The sequence below is a fragment of the Schistocerca piceifrons genome, chromosome 1 (assembly GCF_021461385.2).
Source record: "Schistocerca piceifrons isolate TAMUIC-IGC-003096 chromosome 1, iqSchPice1.1, whole genome shotgun sequence".
Lineage (NCBI taxonomy): Eukaryota > Metazoa > Arthropoda > Insecta > Orthoptera > Acrididae > Schistocerca > Schistocerca piceifrons.
This window is the reverse complement of record NC_060138.1, coordinates 90,609,224-90,628,952: the sequence shown is the minus strand read 5'-3', so window position 1 is coordinate 90,628,952 and position 19,729 is coordinate 90,609,224. Positions and strand designations below refer to the sequence as shown.

General features: G+C 40.9%; 1 protein-coding gene across 1 annotated transcript in view; it reads left to right on the top strand.

The window, feature by feature from the left end:
* Positions 1-17,256, top strand: part of LOC124791825 (prostaglandin reductase 1-like) — a 32,631-nt gene extending 15,375 nt beyond the window's left edge. Inside the window, exons 2-3 of the mRNA XM_047257890.1 lie at positions 15,504-15,848; positions 16,399-17,256. Coding sequence (XP_047113846.1) covers positions 15,504-15,848; positions 16,399-16,851 — 798 coding nt within the window. The 3' untranslated portion in view covers positions 16,852-17,256. The remainder of the gene's footprint in view (positions 1-15,503; positions 15,849-16,398) is intronic.
* The last annotated feature ends 2,473 nt before the right edge of the window (positions 17,257-19,729 follow it).

The following is a 19,729-nucleotide window of genomic DNA, read 5'->3' as shown; positions in this document are numbered from 1 at the left end:
CATGCAGTGAAACATCTTGTAGTAACATCGGTAGAACATTACGTAGGAAATGAGCATACAGTGCACCATTTAGATTGCCATCGATAAAATAGGGGCCAATTACCCTTCCTCCCATAATGCCGCATCATACATTAACCTTCCAAGGTCGCTGATGTTCCACTTGTCGCAGCCATCGTGGATTTTCCGTTGTTCAATAGTGCATATTATGCCGGTATACGTTATCGCTGTTGGTGAGTGACGCTTCGTCGCTAAATAGAACGCGTGCAAAAAATCTGTCCTCGTCCCGTAATTTCTCTTGTGCCCAGTGGCAGGACTGTACACGATGTTCAAAGTCGTCGCCATGCAATTCCTGGTGCATTAAAATATGGTAAGGGTGCAATCGATGTTGATGTAGCATTGTCAGCACCGACGTTTTAGAGATTCCCGATTCTCACGCGATTTGTCTGCTACTGATGTGCGGATTAGCCGCGACAGCATCTAAAACACCTACTTGGGCATCATCATTTGTTGCAGGTAGTGATTGACGTTTTACATGTGGCTGAACACTTCCTGTTTCGTGAAATAACGTAACTATCCAGCGAACGGTCCGGACACTTTGATGATGTCGTCCAGGCTACCGAGCAGCATACATAGCACACGCCCGTTGGGCATTTTGACCACAATAGCCATACATCAACACGATATGCAATTGGTAAACGGTCCATTTTAACACGGGTAATGTATCACGAAGCAAATACCGTCCGCACCGGTGGAATGTTACGTGATACCACGTACTTTTACGTTTGTGACTATTACAGCGCCGTCTATCACAAAGCGAAAAAAGTGGTCCAACTAAAACATTCTTATTTCTTTACGGACTACACGAATATGTAGTAAAAAATGGGGGCTCCTATTAAAAAAACAGTTGATATCCGTTTGCCCTATGGCAGCGCCATCTAGTGGGCCAACCATAGCGCCATCTGGTTTCCCCCTTCAAGCTAGACGAGTTTCGTTCTTTGTAGTTTTTTCGTTTGATGTTTATTTCATGAGATATTTGGCCCGGTCACTATCAATGGACCACCCTGTATACGAGGTGTGGCTAGAAAAAAACCGGACTAGTACTGCTGAAACAATAAAACGAATGCAATAAGGCTGAAAGTCGCGTGGCCTGTCACGTGACTCTCGCTCCGCCTACTGCTCGAGTTTCATCTGCCTCCTGCACTCAGTCTGCCCGTGGCGTCTGTTTTAAGTAGTTGACGTTTTGTCTGTGCGTCGGAAAATGTTGAGTGTACAGAAAGAACAGCGTGTTAACATCAAATTTTGTTTCAAACTAGGAAAATCTGCAAGTGAAACGTTTGTAATGTTACAACAAGTGTACGGCGATGATTGTTTATCGCGAACACAAGTGTTTGAGTGGTTTAAACGATTTAAAGATGGCCGCGAAGACACCAGTGATGACACTCGCACTGGCAGACCATTGTCAGCAAAAACTGATGCAAACATTGAAAAAATCGGTAAACTTGTTCGACAAGATCGCCGTTTAACAATCAGAGCAGTGTCTGAGTTAACAGGAGTTGATAAGGAAAGTGTTAGGCAGATTCTTCATGAAAGTTTCAACATGAACAAAGTGTGTTCAAAAATGGTTCCAAAGTGTCTCACAATTGAACAGAAGGAACGCCGAAGAATGATTTGTTCTGACATCCTGGAAAACATTGAAAGTGATACCACCTTCTTACAAAATGTTATTACTTGCGATGAATCGTGGTTTTTTACTTACGATCCCGAAACTAAACGCCAATCGATGCATTGGAAAACTCCTGGTTCTCCACGACAAAAAAAGAGCACGAATGTCAAAATCGAAATTCAAGGCAATGATGATTGTTTTTTTTTTACATCAAAGGGATTGTGCACATTGATTGGGTACTAGAGGGGCAAACAGTGAATCAGCATTACTACATTAGCATCCTGGCTACCCTACGTGAGCGAGTACGGAGAAAACGGAACGATTTGTGGAGAAAAAAGTCATGGATCCTTCACCAAGACAATGCCCCAGCTCACAGTGCGTTGTCAGTGAAGACGTTTTTGGCAAAACACAACATTCGCATCTTAGATCATCCACCCTACTCACCTGATTTGGCCCCCTGTGACTTTTTTCTTTTCCCTAAAGTCAAGTCTGCTTTGAAAGGAACTAGATTTGAGACTGTTGAAGCAGTAAAAGAAAAAGCGACGGAAGTAATGTATGGACTTACCGAAAATGATCTGCAGCATTTCTATGAACAGTGGAAAATTCGTATGGAGCGGTGTAGAGACCGAGGAGGAGAGTACATTGAAGGAGATAACATGAAATTGTAAATAATTGTAAATAAATGTTTTTTCCAGCATCAGTCCGTTTTTTTTCTAGCCGCACCTGGTATGTAGATGTTAAAAGGTTGGACGACAGAAACTAACGGCCTGAGATTCTTAAAGGCTCTAAACTGCAGGGACTAAACGTGTCTTTATAAATTCTGGTTCAGTGAAACTGGGCAATGTTCTGCCATCTGAAAAGCAATATGCTAACTTGCTCCAATTGCAAATGCCTTTGTTGAGTGCTTGTCCTGAAAAGAAAAACGTATTTCCATAGTGAAAATGTTGCCAAAAATTATTCAGACGCCAATTTCTCTGCGCCAACATGATGAAAACTACATCGCACAACACTGCTTTCATTAGTTGTTGAGACACTATCGGTCGGAGGATAGCTTTCACGTATCGCACAACCGTTAATGAACCTTCCATGACCACCAGCGACGTACGTCGGCCCCACATAACGCCACCCCAAAACATCAGGGAACCCCCACCTTACTGCACTCGCTGGACAGTGTGTCTAAGGCGTTCAGCCTGACAGTGTTGCCTCCAAACACGTCTCTGGCGATTGTCTGGTTGAAGACATAAGCGACACTCATCGGTGAAGAGAACGTGATGCCAATCCTGAGCGGTCCATGCGGTTCGTTGTTGGGCCCATCTTTACCGCATTGCATAGTGTCGTGGTTGCAAAGATGGACCTCGCCATGGGCATCGGGAGTGAAGTTGTGCATCGGGCAACCAATTGCGCAGAGTTTGAGTCTTAACATGACGTCCTGTTCGATTGTTGGTGCTCGCCTAGCCACCTCCTGAACAGGCCTGCTTTATTACATTTATATCCTCTATTGTACTCCTGACGACTCACTACCACAATCGTTGGCCACCGTCTTCTCGTACCTGTACTTAGGTACAGAAAAGTGACCCCTTGGTAGGGGACGTAGCCTCATAGGAGTGCACATCACCATTGACAGATGGGCTCTTGCCTTCTGCCAGTGAACATGAGGAAGTAGCGTAATGGTGGCGCCACTTCTGCATTGTCACATTACGTCTTACATTGATGTTTAAGTCAGCATCTGCACAGTGAACAACGATCTGCAGCACGTAACGCGTCCCAGAGGGGCGAGAGGCAACTAATTGCGGTTGGCTAGACCTGGCCACTGTTGAACGCAAGTGTTCTCAGGACAGGTAGCCCAGCCTTTCCTAAGTCTCCCCAAGGTTCATTGCCCATTGCGATTCGTTATTATGAGTGGCAGTCAAATGTAAATCTAACATCTGCACAACGAGATCATGGAATAGTTCCATTCAAAAGAAATCACCATATGCCTTAAGACACTTATCCGACAGGGAAACAAAACGATCAGTTCCTGTTTAGCGGAACATGGTCAGCCACTGACAGATGAACAACTGCACTCCCTCTTACACTATTTCGTCTGACTGAAACTGACGTCCACACATGTCTGGACGGAGGATATTGCTGTGTTTCCCAGCCAAATTGCTAAAGCATAGTCTTCATCCGATTGGCAGTGTGGTGACGGGCATTATCGTGCAACCAGATGATTCCGTTCGACAGCCTGAGAGCAAGCAGCAAAGCCGGCAATGAAAACATCCGACATCCCCTCCTCCCCCGCCGCCAAAGATATCGAAACTGTTCATACAAGTTGCTGTAAGTTCATAATGACATGCTTCTTTGACTGCAAGGGCCCTCTGCTCGTAGAGTTCCTCAAATATGGAACCACAATCAGTGCCTAGTGCTATGAAGACACTTTCCAGAAACTGTGATGTACCTTAAAGTCAAAACTTCCAGGAATGCTGTTGACAGTATCATCGTGTTGCACGAAAACACCTGCCCTGACACTGCGTCAGATGAAGGGTTGTTTCAGCAAATTGGTTGTGAAACATTGGAACATCCTGTGTTCAGCCTGAACCTTTCACTGTGTGATTTTCACATCTTTGGCGACCTTACTGAGGTCATGAGTAGACGTCAATTTCAGTCAGTGAAGGAAGTGCAAGAGTAAGTATGGTCGGTAGTGGATCAAGGGCGGCATCAGCACAGTGTTAGTGCTGGTTGCCTACACCTGGGGCAGGTATGCACTCAGGGGCAAACCTATTGTTCTCCTTTGACTGACAGGTACTTAACCTATTGTTCTGCTAAAAGGATCCTTCCTTTTGATTGACAAATACTTAACCTATTGTTCCCTGCCCCCCCCCCCCCTTTCAGGAAATATCCACTCCACCCCGTCCCCCTCGCTGCTACAGGTTCACTTTCAGGTCTGAGTTATTAGAATAGCTTCTCACACTCTTATCAATTTGATTGACTATTTAATTAAATTGATCAATTAATTAACCTCTCCCCATCTGGTAAACCACCCACACCCCTCCTGGAAATTGGCAGGAAAAAGACTCAGCTGATTGGTCATTTAGAGGGAATTCAATTGCAGTGTATGCAATATTGTTTAAACAATTTAGACAATGTACAGAATATTGTTTAGTTATTTATGGCAGTGTATGGCATATACTTTATTTAGTTAAAGAATTTGTTCAGAAATCGATTGCTGTGTATGAAATATTGTTTCAACAATTTAGACAATGGGTGGAAAATTGTGTTTTTAAACAATTTATAGGATTCAAGGCAGTATGTGAAATATAGTTTATTTATTTATTAAAAGAATTTTCGATCACTACCCCCGCCGCCCCATCGCTGCCCCCCGCCCCTCTCTGCCTCCCCTCCTTTACCTGGAAATTGGCGGCTCTGAGGTGGAGAGGAAGTATCTCATGAAGAGGAAATTTAAGGGTATATTGTTTTTTTTTTTTTTTATAAAAAATCAGTTTTGCGGGGCTTGGATTTCTCTTGCTCATCATTCTCTGGCATCGGGAAAGATGCAGGTCTTATGAGAAGTAATTACATCGACTGCATTTCTTTTTTTATTTCAATTGTGCAAGGAATACCATCATGAAACACACATCGCACATAATTACACACAGTTAAAAATCTTTCAATTATGAAGCATGCACCACCCACTGTCCCCTGTCCACTAGACTTCACCTGCACAGGATGCTACTGTACACGGTCCAAGGAGTCAGGATGCACCGGTGGCGCCCCCCCCCCCCCCCCCCCCGTCCCAAAGTGACGACACGGCCGTCAGCTGCAGAAGCCACACACAGGTGGCAGTTCGGGTCTTGCAAGGATGAGGCAGCAGAATCCCTTTCATACATGACACCTGAGAAATACCTGTCGAAATACATGTTCACCTAGGCACCTTCGCTGGCTCAATACCTCTCTACCTGTGGATACTGATGTCACAGGTCGTGCTATAGGAATCTGTTCCAATGCTTCCCAGACCGAGCGAGGTGGCGCAGTGGTTAGACACTGGACTCGCATTCGGGAGGACGACGGTTCAATCCCACGTCCGGCCATCTTGATTTAGGTTTTCCGTGATTTCCCTAAATCACTCCAGGCAAATGCCGGGATGGTTCCTCTCAAAGGGCACGGCCGACTTCCTTCCCCATCCTTCCCTAATCCGATGAGACCGATGACCTCGCTGTCTGGTCTCCTTCCCCAAACAACCCAAACCCCTCCAATGCTTCCCAGAATAGCACACAGTGCTTTGTTCCTAGCCATCATAATGGGACATGCAAGTTGTGTCTAGCATTTACCTACCCAGTGTGGCTGATGCACCACTGCGAAATGTTCTCAATGTTATACTGAAGTCACATGGCCATGTAAATAACAGCCAAGTCCCCCTCTTAACGTGCTATAAAAATCTGTTGCAATGCTTCCCAGATTAGTACAGGGTGCATTCTCCCTAGCGATCCGAATGGGACAATCCATTCATTACTTATCGGTCCAATTTTGGAATTTGTAAATTGTCACAGAAATAGTAAACGGTCTCTTTTGTAGGAGCTTTCGTGATGTCTCAGCTTGTCCACATGGAAATTCTTATCCTAACAGGACCTGTTTACGAAAATAGCCTCAGAACATTTCCCGGTATGCATCTTAGCAGGCACTCACACCATACTTGTGGCAGCAGGATTGATGTGACCATGCCTCAACTACTCATCAGTGAAATTTGTTCAAGTCACAGAACTCTGAACCCAGTGGAAGTGCAGTGCTGGCTCTACAATAATAGTGTGTTATTTGAATGTGTTGATCCAAGAGTTTCCTCTTGAATTTCCCTTAACTTCCTTCCTACACTTGGTTGAGATGCTCTCTCCCTGCCCCTACAACCAATTGCAGGGCATGGTTCAAACGACCCTCCACTGGCAACATTATAATTGTAACTTTTGTTTCCACCAGATTTGTAAAATCTGGGCCAGCCAGCTCACAGGCTAGCGTAAGTGGAAAGAGTTCTGAAACTTTGTTCTCATGTCCCAAGTGTGTCAGAACAGGCGAGTAAGAAGTAAATGGGAAATTTGGGCTGTGGTTCCCAAGAATGTTTTGAAACATGTTATTGCATCTTCCAGAAACCCACTTCCCCGCACAGCGGAAACATTTCCTGCCTAATGGAAAGTCCAGCCATAGAGCTGTGTTACTCACAGGGAGTACCATACCCCGGTGGCCTCAGAGCTGGCTGATCATTATAAGAGGACTAATGTTGACCACCACAGAGAGTATTTTCCATCATCAGCATAGCACTTGGCACTTAAGGACTTACCAAGATGCTTGCCCCAAAGCAGAGTTAAGGTGTAAATAATATGAAGGTAATGACTGCAGCACCATGGACTACCAACATGGTGACCATTGTTGATGTTTCCATTGACGAGGTATCACAGAGTGGTGCGGCAACAGTGCTGCTCCTGAAGATAATACTGGATACAGGAATGGCACCAAGTCATCTTTTGAGAAAAGTCTCAGATCTGTATACTGCATCATGGCAGATGTATCAGTGTGAGAAGATTCTGACGAGAGAGGGCATTGTTAGATTCTGTACATATGAGCCCACATGCCATGTGACTGTGTAGAGTGGCACTGTGGACACAACATGATCAACTCTGGTTTGCATAGCCAGTAGTCTGAGCAGCAGCAGGTAAGTTTTTGACAACTTCCAACAAGATAACACAGGGTGGCATGTTTCTGAGGCTGTTCTGACCTACCTCAACACAGAGGCTTTTCAACTGTTGCACAGACCAAGATTTCCTCCAGATCTCACAAACACTGAACACACCTGGTCATGTGTTGTCAACAGACTAGTATGCCACCACTTTGTCATCCAATGAGACTGAAGACTCGCATAGAGTTGAAGCAGCACGGAATTATGTAACTGTAACTGTCATCCAAACTCTCTTCAGTACAGTGCCCAACTGGGCAGTGCCTTTGTTGTTGCTGGAGATGGTAGCTCTCTGTACTAAATCACCTACAAGTTTACTCATATTCTGTTCAAAAGCAATAAGTAAATTACGCCAAAATAAAGACACTGAGAGCGAATAACTTGGCTTTAACTGTGTTAGGTATATGCAGTGATTTTTATCAATAGATGATGCTGAGGCTTGTAATTTAATAGAACACACATGGGGTCGCAAATGTTGGGAAGTACCCCAAAATTGGATGACAAATGTTGGACATGCGACATCACCACATGACTTACTTCACCGCACATAAAGTGGTTAGGCCTGTAAGTCTTCGCACCTGACCTTGTCAACCCATGTATTCTTGTTAGTGTAGCTCTGGGCCTACCTGTACTACTACAGCGCATGGGGCTCAGGGTTCGAGTCTTGTGTCTGGCAGGTAGAATTTTTTTCATTGTGTGAGACAATTGTGTGTTCACATTTAGGTAAGATTTATAATGTCTCTAAAGCAAAAAGAAGGGACATAAGTGAAGAAACACAAAATAAGAACAACTTTTCCTTGGTTATAGTGAGGACAATAATTTTGAACTTCTGCATTAGCAACAGATCACTTTCACAAAATGTGTTCAATAATCTGCACAGTTTTCTCCAATGCAAGTGCATTGTATCACTCGACCATCCTGTCAGGCACAAGCTCAGTTGCTCCCAGTGCCATGAGATACGTCACTTGGTGCATTCACATGTTCAACGTTTCTCATCTATTTCTGGGGTATTTCCCAACATTTGCAGCACCATTAGTCTTACATTAAATTACTTGTCTCAATGTCATCTACATTGTTTTCTAGGTTTTTAAACATTAACAAGAATCACCCTGAAGATGTACCATCTTTTGGTAACGTGAAAATTTCTACCGGACTGGGATTCAAAACCGGATTTCCTGCTTGTACTGACTGGTCGCCTTAACCATGAGGCTATCCGTGCATGCCTTCCAGGCCGACCAAAACTTCCACATGTCATATGTCTACATCCCTATACCATATCCTCCTACATTTATCACTAAATGCTCATAGCTATATCCTGTATTTCCACACCAATGAGAATGGCAATGAGGAATCGACACCTATGATTTTACCATCTTTTGCCCACCTCAGAATGTAAATATTTGCTAATTTGATGAAGTAAGAGACAATATTATAGAGATGCAGACAGTGTGACAAATGTAAGTTTGGGTCGGTCCGGGGGGCATGCACGGATAGTCTAATGGTTCCCAGCCTGTTAGCTCAGCGTGTTCAGTCAGATAGCGTGTTCAGTCAGAGAGGGTTGGCTGTCCTCTGTAATAAAAAAAAATTGAGAGAAAGGATCAACGATGAACTTGAAGGGGTGTCATGTGACATCCGCTCTGACCAAATGTAATGAACAATATTGAGGAAAAAAGCGATAAGCAGGAAATCCAGGTTCAAGTCCTGGCCCGACACAAATTTTCACATGTCACCAGTACATAGAACACCTATCCCCAACACAGCTGCAACCAAGTTCTTCACATTTAGTGCATTTATTTCGAAGTAATTTTGGACAGATGTCTATCATTAACATCCAGACATGCAAGTAAACAGTAAGTAAAATTTCGTTATTTGCTGTCGTTCCTTATAGACAAACTGTATTAATACGACATGATCTTGTATTTCTTGCTTAATGACGGTTACATATCAGACCATCTATTATACCATAGAAGTAAATAGGGCATTAATGTGTTACTAATACAAGATGTGAACAACGAACTTCAGTTTTGGAGTGTGAACATCAGAGCAACAGATGCACTAGCACCTCAACTGGGGTGCTCATGCCAAAGAGTACATCAGACAAGTCAATAGTAGGATGGGCCTCACCAAAAGTAATCAGGCACATAGGAACATTAAGATTAGTTTAGCAACAAATCTTGTTGATAGTTCAATTTTGACAGTGCAAAGTAAATCGTGCATTGTTCCTAAATCCACGAGTTAAATTCTTTACAGTTTTGTAATTCTTGTGTGTTTGCAATGTACTCTGTGCTCAAGTTGTAAAATTTTAGTTGCTAGAACGCACCTCTCCAATCGTACACCCCTCCCCCACCCAGGTATAAAAATCACAAGTTTCGATTTTTGAAAAGCCATTTCTTACAGAACAATGTTCTGAAATTCAGGTTTTTAAAACATAATTTCTTGTAATAAAAACAATAAAATCACAGTATTAAATATTAACAATGTGCTACCACCTGTACATGATGTTTTAGCAGTAATCTCTGTCTTGCATATTACTGTGTTTCCACCTTTAAGCTGTCAATGTTTTCAAATCATGTCTGGTGCAGTCCCCAACAACAGTCTTTCATTCTCATCCCATCCCGTAATTCTTCCCTGAACCACAGTTCTGGGTGGTTTATCTGAAATCTACCCCTTTTCCTAGACCTCTCCAGTCCTTTTCCTTCTTTCCTTCACCACTCTTCCTTCTCCTTTTAATGATATTCATTATCACAGTATCTAGAGAATGTCACACACACACACACACACACACACACACACACACACACACACACACACACACACACACACACACACACTCATTCTTCAGTACATCTGTATCTCCCTTCTTTCCACATTGATTCTTACCAGTGACTCAAACTTTGATTTACTCTTCACGATAACTAAATTGTGATCTGAATCTATATCTTCCACAATCTGATTTTGAAATCTCTGTCTGACACTGATGTAATTCAACTGAAATCTTCTCACAGCTCCACGCTTTATCCAAGTATACCTCCTCTTCTTGTGATTTTTCAACAGTTTTTTTTTCCTACTACCAAGCGCATATTCTCTCTCAACTCTTTCTTCCATTCCTTCCCCTACTATCACATTCCAATCCTCCAAGGTTACGACTAGAGACCAGATTATATGCATCATAAAAATCTTAAAATATGCATGAAAAGTGTCAAAATATGCAAGATCAAAAAATAAAATAACATGGTAGTTACTGCATGCATTACATCTCAAAGACGAACCCGTGCATATCAATTACGAGGAAGAGGGCCAGCCACATGAAAAATCGGTACATTTAGAATGCTGATATCATTTTCTGAATGCTCTCTGGTAGGTTGTAAGTAACAAGTAGATGCGATGTGAGTGAGTCACAACAAAACAATCAATATGCACAGGACCAACTTCGAGATATATTGCATGCAGAGGGGCAGGCTCAAAAACTCCGAAATATTTTATTCAAAAAACAACATAAAATCAGAATTTATTTGAACAGCATTAACTTTTAATTAATTCTACTGGACCAAAACATCATTAGCAATTTATTTTACATTTTTCCACTATCATAAACATAAATGACCAAGTACTGTTCCAAATGTTCGGTACTAAGATTGTGTCTTCGATCACTCAGAACATTTTTATAATCAGAAAAGGACCATTCTGAATCAACTGGGCAGTATATGAATTTGGGTGCTATGTTAGCACTTATTGTTTCTGGTAAGAGTTCACCTGTCCCATTAATTAAACTATCAATTTATCACAAGGGTTCAAAACCCGGGTTATTGTTTAAAATGTTCTCAAACTTTTCTTTAAGTTTTCTTGGGAATACCTCTGGCAATGAGGAGAGTTAAACTAGAATAATTTTTAGTCATTAACTGAATAGATTCATTCAATGCCAATTCTTGAGTTTCAATCTTTTCAATATTTGCAGGTATATAGGAAAAATGAGTGCTAATCACAGCAACGTCTTTTTTAATACCAGAATCATTAAAAGCTTCCTTGCACTGGCGAACTGCCAAAGCCTCTGCACTATCGAAGTAATTTACTACCCCACTAATGGGCTCGAAATGTTCATTTTAAAACAACACAGCTTTGACACACATACCCCAACGAGTTATCACTGGTTCGGGAGGTAAAGGGACATCTGGTAGTTTTCCTTTGTAGGTCTTGGGTGTAAGCAGGAGCCTTTAGAATCACTTTCTTAGTGGATGAAATCAGTTTATTTAGATTCACAAATGTGGAATGTATTTCTTCAGCAAGGCGATGTACTCCGTGAGCAAAGCACATCACATGAATCAAATTGGGATAAAATATTCGGACAGCTTTTCCTGCTTTGGTCATATAGGGAGCAGCATCTGAAATAAACACAAACACCCATTCATCTGCAGAAGATTCTGGAAATATTTTTCTAACACCCTCATTCACAAATATGGCGATCGTAGAATGATTTACTTTTTCAAGTTCTTTGCAGATCGCTAAATAGAAAGGCAGCGGCTCTTCTTTTAAAGCACCAACAATCAAATTTGCAATGTAACAGCCATGAGTGTCTGTAGTTTCAACTAAAATCCAGATAATGCTGTCCTTGAGTTCATTACACCTTTCTTCCAGAACATTTACATAAATTGTCAGTATGTAATGTTTACGCAATGTAGATTCAGCTAGTATATTTTGATATGTGCAATGTTTGTGCATGAGGTCTTTGAGGATAAGGTTTGTAAGTCTGTGAAGAGGAATACTGCTTGCAATGAATGCTTCATGTAGATTCATGTTAAACCGACTTTTTTGTTTACCTTTGGACAAATCATTGCTCCTGCAACCTGCTGCTGTCAGAAGTTGTTGTTTTCTTTCTTCTGCATTCCTTCGACATGAAGACTTGTCTTGACATGCTGGTATATTTGAAACTTTTGCACAAACGTTTTTCTCACAAACTTGACAATACAAAACAATTCCGTCATATGTAAATGTTCCAGGATGGTCAGCTATCCACGAAACTATGTTTCTTTTTCTGGGCGGCTTAGAGGATGACACGTTGCACACTACATGTAGTAAACACATTCAACTGTGTATAAGTAAATAGAAAACTAAACTGAAACAATGGACGTGCGACTAAAAGCTTGCGTAGTTTAATTTAATTGTTGCTGACACGTAAGGTACGACAGTGGAGGGGATTAACCGGGGTCTCGGGCGCAGGAGCATTGACTCTGTCTGCCCTTTCCTGTTTCTCTTGTGTTACGATTTTGCTAGGCAGTGGCCTCTCTGTTAGCGATTGCACACAGTTCTAGGTCATGGTCCATCTGAGAGACATAAAAACTAGATCGAGCTAGAGAACGCCTGTCTAAATTTTTAAAATATTGTAAACATAGAGCGAAAATATGCATTGTCACTAGTTTTCAGTTAAAATACGCAATAACTGGTGAAGAGGAGCCAAATATGCAAATGCATATAATCCGGTCTCGAGTTGTGACATTATCATTTCCTTTTAAATAGTGAATTGCTCATTTAATAGTATCATCAACTTAATATGTCTCTTCATCCTCTGCTTGCGATGTCAGCATGTATACCTGAACCATTGTTGTTGACGTTTGATTGCTGTTGATTGTGATGGAAATAATTCTATCACTGAATTGTCCACAGTAACTTTCTTTCTGATCTAGCTTCCTATTCATGACAAATCCCACTCTGCTTACACTATTTTCTGCTGCTGACTGATTCGTATCATCATTCTATTTAACTTCACTGATCCCTGTTCCCTCCTCCCCCTATATCTAACTTGAGTCTTTACATTTCCTATTTAGGTTTTCTATCTCTCCTACCAGAATCTTCTGTCATCTCACATTCAGACTCCTAGAATGATACCCTTTTGATGGTTATTCAATGTTTTTTCTCGTGGTCATCTCACCCTTGGCAGTCCCGTCCTGGACATATGAATGGGGAACAAGCCAGGAATCTTTTGCCAATGGAGAGATTGATCATGACACTTTTATTACAGACCACAGGTTCACTGGATAAATCTTGTGTGTCTTTAATGCTGTAGTTCCCATTTTCAATCTGTTCATCACTGCTGATTCTTCTGCCTTTCAGGAGCAGTTTTCCCACCTCAGTATGACAGGAAGTCTTGAATTTTTAATTATCACAATTTAAAAAAAAAGAAAGAAAAGAAATGCCCCTGTGACTATGAGATTTGGTGGTGTGGTATTAGTTCTCTACATTTTCTCCTTTCAATGTAACTAATTTTTCACAACAATGGACGACTTGGCAGATATTTTCATTGTAGAAATCTGTATTTGGGCTATTCAAGAAACATTTGACCTAAAAAATCACATAGTTGTTAATTCTGCACGTTGTAACGTTCGCCTGCTTTGTTTCTTCATTTGTTGTCCTCGGTGTCGATGTACAGTGTTGCTACACTGGCTGAAAAATGGGGGTTGGAAGTTCAACACTGACTACTTTAAATGATGTAGCCGACAGGTGCACATTTGCATTTCACAGTTCTTTACTTTAACTGTTCACAACCCCCCCCCCCCCCCCCCCCATAATACACAAATTATATGGCCAGTGCACTATTCTTTAACTTTCGATGTGTCTCATTAATAGGTTGCAAGCAAACATCAACATACGGCAACAATAGTTCAGTGTTGAACATCTACGATCAGTAAAAACCTAACCACACAGTTCTTGCCAGATAATATGGTAAGTATTGAACAGGCACTGTCACTGTCTTAGCACATGGCTTATTACACTTATTTCACAATTAAGTGGATGCATTACTGTTGATCTAACCAACAAGGGTTCCTCATCTGAAACTCGACCATGGACTGACTGTCTCAGGACCAAAAATCGGGCCCTTATATATCATCACAATATAGGTGCTCAAACTACACATTGTTTGATATTTAATTTACACAAATTACAATTAAAACTTAACTCATTAAATTAACTGAATACATTGAAAAATTGTGTCTTTACAGTGGTTTCCTCTAGTACAAGAGTTAGGCCAAATTATTTGTTTAAATGATGAAATTAACAGATATCGTTATGCAAACAATACTTTTGATAAAATTGTTAATTACTTTGGAATTAATTAGGGGCTGGCTTTGCTACCATGTTTTCGAATAGAGCCAAATAGATCGTTTAAGAATACTATCAGTTCTTTCTCCAAATGTTTATAATTAGTACAGAATTTATATTCGTTTATTAGTCAACAACAGAATTTAAGTTATGAAACAATTATTGATTTCACCCTATAACAAAAGATATTAACTAGGAATAGTCAAAAACTTAGAAAATCAATTACATACATAAAACTAAGCACAAAATTAGATCGGGTGGTATATTCTTTAAAACTGACAGCCAACCTTTCTCATTTATGAAATTGCAGATTATGCTCATGTATGTTAATGGTAATTAGTCAGACATGAAAAATGAATTTTATGGAGGCAAATGGCAAAACAAGAGGGGAAGTGAAAACATCTCAGCTTGCTTGATCACAACGTGCCAGCCAAGCAGTGGTTTCTTCATGTCACTGGGTGTCATGTCCAGAGAATATGCGGTGAGAGAAAATATTTAATAAGCTAAAGAAGATGCATATGTGCCTGTATCCCTCCAATACTATGACCTACAGCTGGATGAGGCTCTGTCCCCTTCCTGATTTTAGGTAACTAATAAGTCTGTCTTTATTCCCTCTGTAGAACATGAAAATTTTCTTCAGCTGCTTTCAGAATTTGGCTTCTTCTTCGTGCAGTAGTAGCCATTACATTCCACACAATTTCTTGTACATTTATAATCTAAATAACTATCTTGGTTATCCACACACAAAGTTTACAGAGTCATTTTTATATGAATGAAGTGTAATTCATAAGACTATCTCAAAATAGAAATACTGACTCAATTCTACAACCTTCTCCCAGAGAATTAAGTGTTAATACTTCCTATCCCTTCTTTTTTGGGAAGGGGGCAGTGGAGCTCCTTGACCTCTGGAGGCCTGAAAAATTACTCCATTAGCCCCAACTAGTTATGCCCTATCCTGCAGCAGCTGTTGGGTCTGCCAAATTTCTCTGTGCACAATTGTTTACACATATTTTGTATGTACAAATTGATGTATTTTTTCTGGACTTGCAGGTGGCACGCATTGTGGAGAGCCGCTCACCTGACTTCCCAGTCGGGAAGTACGTCGTCGGTTACTGGGGCTGGCGTGATCGCACAGTGGCTGACACAAAGAACCATAACGACTTGTGGGCACCCATTTTAGCACCTGATGTTGGCGACTTGCCCTTGTCACTGTGCCTGGGGGTCTTAGGCATGCCAGGCAATTCTGCGTATTTTGGATTTCTTGAACTCTGCCATCCCAAGACAGGAGAGGTGGCTGTGGTCAGTGGGGCAGCTGGTGCTGTTGGCTCCATTGTAGGCCAAATTGCTCTTATAAAAGGCTGCAGGGTCATTGGCTTTGCTGGGTCTGATGAAAAGGTAGGTTACATATCATCTGGCCATCTGGAGTCAGTCTCTCTCTCTCTCTCTCTCTCTCTCTCTCTCACACACACACACACACACACACACACACACACACACACACACACAGCGAGAGAGAGAGAGAGAGAGAGAGATCACACAGTTGACATAACAATAGTCCCCTTGTGAACAAAATGTGTTAAACCTTCTGGATACAAACAATCTGTATTACATTTTACATTGTACATGCTGCATATTACTTCTTTTTTACCACAAATTATTTGTACGCTCATTAGCTCCATATGAGGAGAACACAGGTCAAAGCTGCCCTCCATACATTCATTCATATTTGTAGTACTTTAGAAACTTAATATTAATATAGATCCCATGTTATTTAAACATTTCGTTCAAAGCACAGATATAACAATATCAATGATTTTTACAGATCTACCATTAAAACTCTTCTAATGTTTAATGACTGTACAGGATACTTTGCAATAAATCTTTTTACCTGTCAGAACCATATGTTTCCGAAAGACACCACAATCAATTTGTTTTCTGTTCACAGGTAAAATGGCTGAAGGATGAACTGGGTTTTCATCATGCATACAACTACAAGTCCATGGATGTTGCAACAGCATTAAAAGAGGCTGCACCTGAAGGTGTGGATGTGTACTTTGATAATGTAGGAGGGAAGCTGAGCAGTGATGTAATATATAATATGAGAACAGGAGGAAGAATTTCAGTCTGTGGCTCTATATCTAGTTACAATTCCACAGAAATACCAACTGCACCCATCTTACAGCCAGCCATGATTTTCAAAGAGCTGAAAATGGAGGGATTTTTAGTTAAACGTTGGTTGGACCGATGGGATGAGGGAATTAAACAAAATATACAGTGGATTAAAGAAGGAAAATTGAAATACAGAGAGACTGTCACAGAAGGATTTGAAAATATGCCAAAAGCATTTATTGGTATGCTTAAGGGAGAAAATGTTGGAAAAGCAGTCATCAAAGTTTAATCTACTCAGTTGCGGATTTGCAGTCAAATAGAATTCTTTAATATGAGGATTTTAATGGGGTTGATGAGCAATGAAAGTGAAGTGTTTGGTTGTGTTGTGTTAGTAATATAATAAAATATTGTCATAACACTGTAACATATTTGCTAACATTACTGTCTTTACCACCAATGCGAAACATGAGACAATCTTTCATTACTTTGTAAACATGTTTCTTATAATAAAAATACTAAAAATAAGCTGTAATTGGATAAAACGCTTTTTGCTACAAATCTGAAAGCAAATGTTTGGATAACTTTCACTGTATGCAAGACACAAAGCAAATGATAACTGAGAAACTGCGGAGATTGTTGTCCCAAGATAGTAGGTATAAATGATAAATAAAACAAGAAATATTTTGAAACCAAACTTCGTAACCTTTAATTGATTTGAAACTCATTGATTTTATCAACCAAGAATCATGACTTCTGACCTACAATCCCATTTCCATTATAACACAAACTAGAACAACCTTGAACATCTCTTACTAAAATACACAGTCTATTAAGAGCAAACTACCTGTACTATAATTAGAAGTCCTTTCCAAAGGCGAAGACACTACATACATAATGTGTTCTACAGAGCACTGGATCAAAACTGATAACTGCTACTACTTAAATTTATGAATTACAAAATCGGAAGCAGTTTCTGTAGATCAAACAGAAGTAGTGGAGGCTGGCTACTGCTTGTCAGGGAAGTGGTAGATTCAAATACAGTAAGAAAAACTGATCCCTGATATGCTGAGAAACATTTTGAACATTGTACAATAGACATCACACAAACTAATATAAATATTCTCTGAATTTATTCTTGAATTTATTGACCTTTCAGTGTCTTTAACCAGATAAGAACATGAGTTATGTTTTTATATGAACAGGGGGAAAACATATTTCAGAGTGATGGCTTTAACGCTAATTTCTTTCAGAATATCTTCTAATATGATTAAAGTATCAAGCCTTTGACTTCCAGTATGCAAAAGCAGTAATGGCCCCACAAGGGTACAATGAATTCTAGTAGTAGCACCGATACTATATTGATGATTCTGACTCTGTTCCCATATCAAAATTACAGAACTTGTCTAATGGACTTTGAGACCAAACTGAGATACTATTTAAAATCAACTTGCCTGACAAGAGCACAGTCTCTTCCACTATAACTAAATTTGTCTTTTAAAGATATGTAAATGAGCCAAATAGTATCCAAATCTTCAAAAACATTCAGACGTGTCAGAGTGTCAGATGTGGCATACAGTATACAAAGAGGTTAATGCGGTCCAAACAAAAGCAGCCTTCCTTGGTGCAGCACTCAAGGATTTCAATGTTGCCTTTGCACTAAAGGATGTGACATTAAAAACACACATGGATGACTAAATCATGGTTGGGTAAAAAAGGCATCAGAATATCATGTAAGACTAAGAAGAGATTTTGTGAGCAAAGCATTATAACTAGTGATTCAAATTTTCACAACTACTTAAACCTGTCAAGAAGATCCATTAAAATAATTTATAAAGCTAATCAACTGCACAATTCATAAAATAAGGGAAAGGCAACCCTACACATGAGAAATTGCCTTTCCCTTATTTTACATATTGCTCTCTCCCAGAATTTTCATTATTGTTATCAACTGCACAATAACAAACCTGTAAGTGAATCCACCAATAAAAGTAGGGCCTTTTGGGGACATTGTCAAGGGGATACTGAAAATCAGTAAAATTTGGAATATATATACTAGAGCAATAATCTACGAGGGCAGTTCAATAAGTAATGCAACACATTTTTTTCTCGGCCAATTTTGGTTGAAAAAACCGGAAATTTCTTGTGGAATATTTCCAAACATTCTCGCTTTGTCTCATATAGTTTCATTGACTTCCGACAGGTGGCAGCGCTGTACGGGGCTGTTAAAATGGCGTCTGTAACGGATGTGCGTTGCAAACAATGGGCAGTGATCGAGTTTCTTTTGGCGGAAAACCAGGGCATCTCAGATATTCATAGGCGCTTGCAGAATGTCTACGGTGATTTGGCAGTGGACAAAAGCATGGTGAGTCGTTGGGCAAAGCGTGTGTCATCATCGCCGCAAGGTCAAGCAAGACTGTCTGATCTCCCGCGTGCGGGCCGGCCGTGCACAGCTGTGACTCCTGCAATGGCGGAGCGTGCGAACACACTCGTTCGAGATGATCGACGGATCACCATCAAACAACTCAGTGCTCAACTTGACATCTCTGTTGGTAGTGCTGTCACAATTGTTCACCAGTTGGGATATTCAAAGGTTTGTTCCCGCTGGGTCCCTCGTTGTCTAACCGAACACCGTAAAGAGCAAAGGAGAACCATCTGTGCGGAATTGCTTGCTCGTCATGTGGCTGAGGGTGACAATTTCTTGTCAAAGACTGTTACAGGCAATGAAACATGGGTTCATCACTTCGAACCTGAAACAAAACGGCAATCAATGGAGTGGCGCCACACCCACTCCCCTACCAAGAAAAAGTGTAAAGCCATACCCTCAGCCGGTAAATTCATGGCTACAGTCTTCTGGGACGCTGAAGGGGTTATTCTGTTCGATGTCCTTCCCCATGGTCAAACGATCAACTCTGAAGTGTATTGTGCTACTCTTCAGAAATTGAAGAAACGACTTCAGCGTGTTCGTAGGCACAAAAATCTGAACGAACTTCTCCTTCTTCATGACAACGCAAGACCTCACACAAGTCTTCGCACCCGAGAGGAGCTCACAAAACTTCAGTGGACTGTTCTTCCTCATGCACCCTACAGCCCCGATCTCGCACCGTCGGATTTCCATACGTTTGGCCCAATGAAGGACGCAATCCGTGGGAGGCACTACGCGGATGATG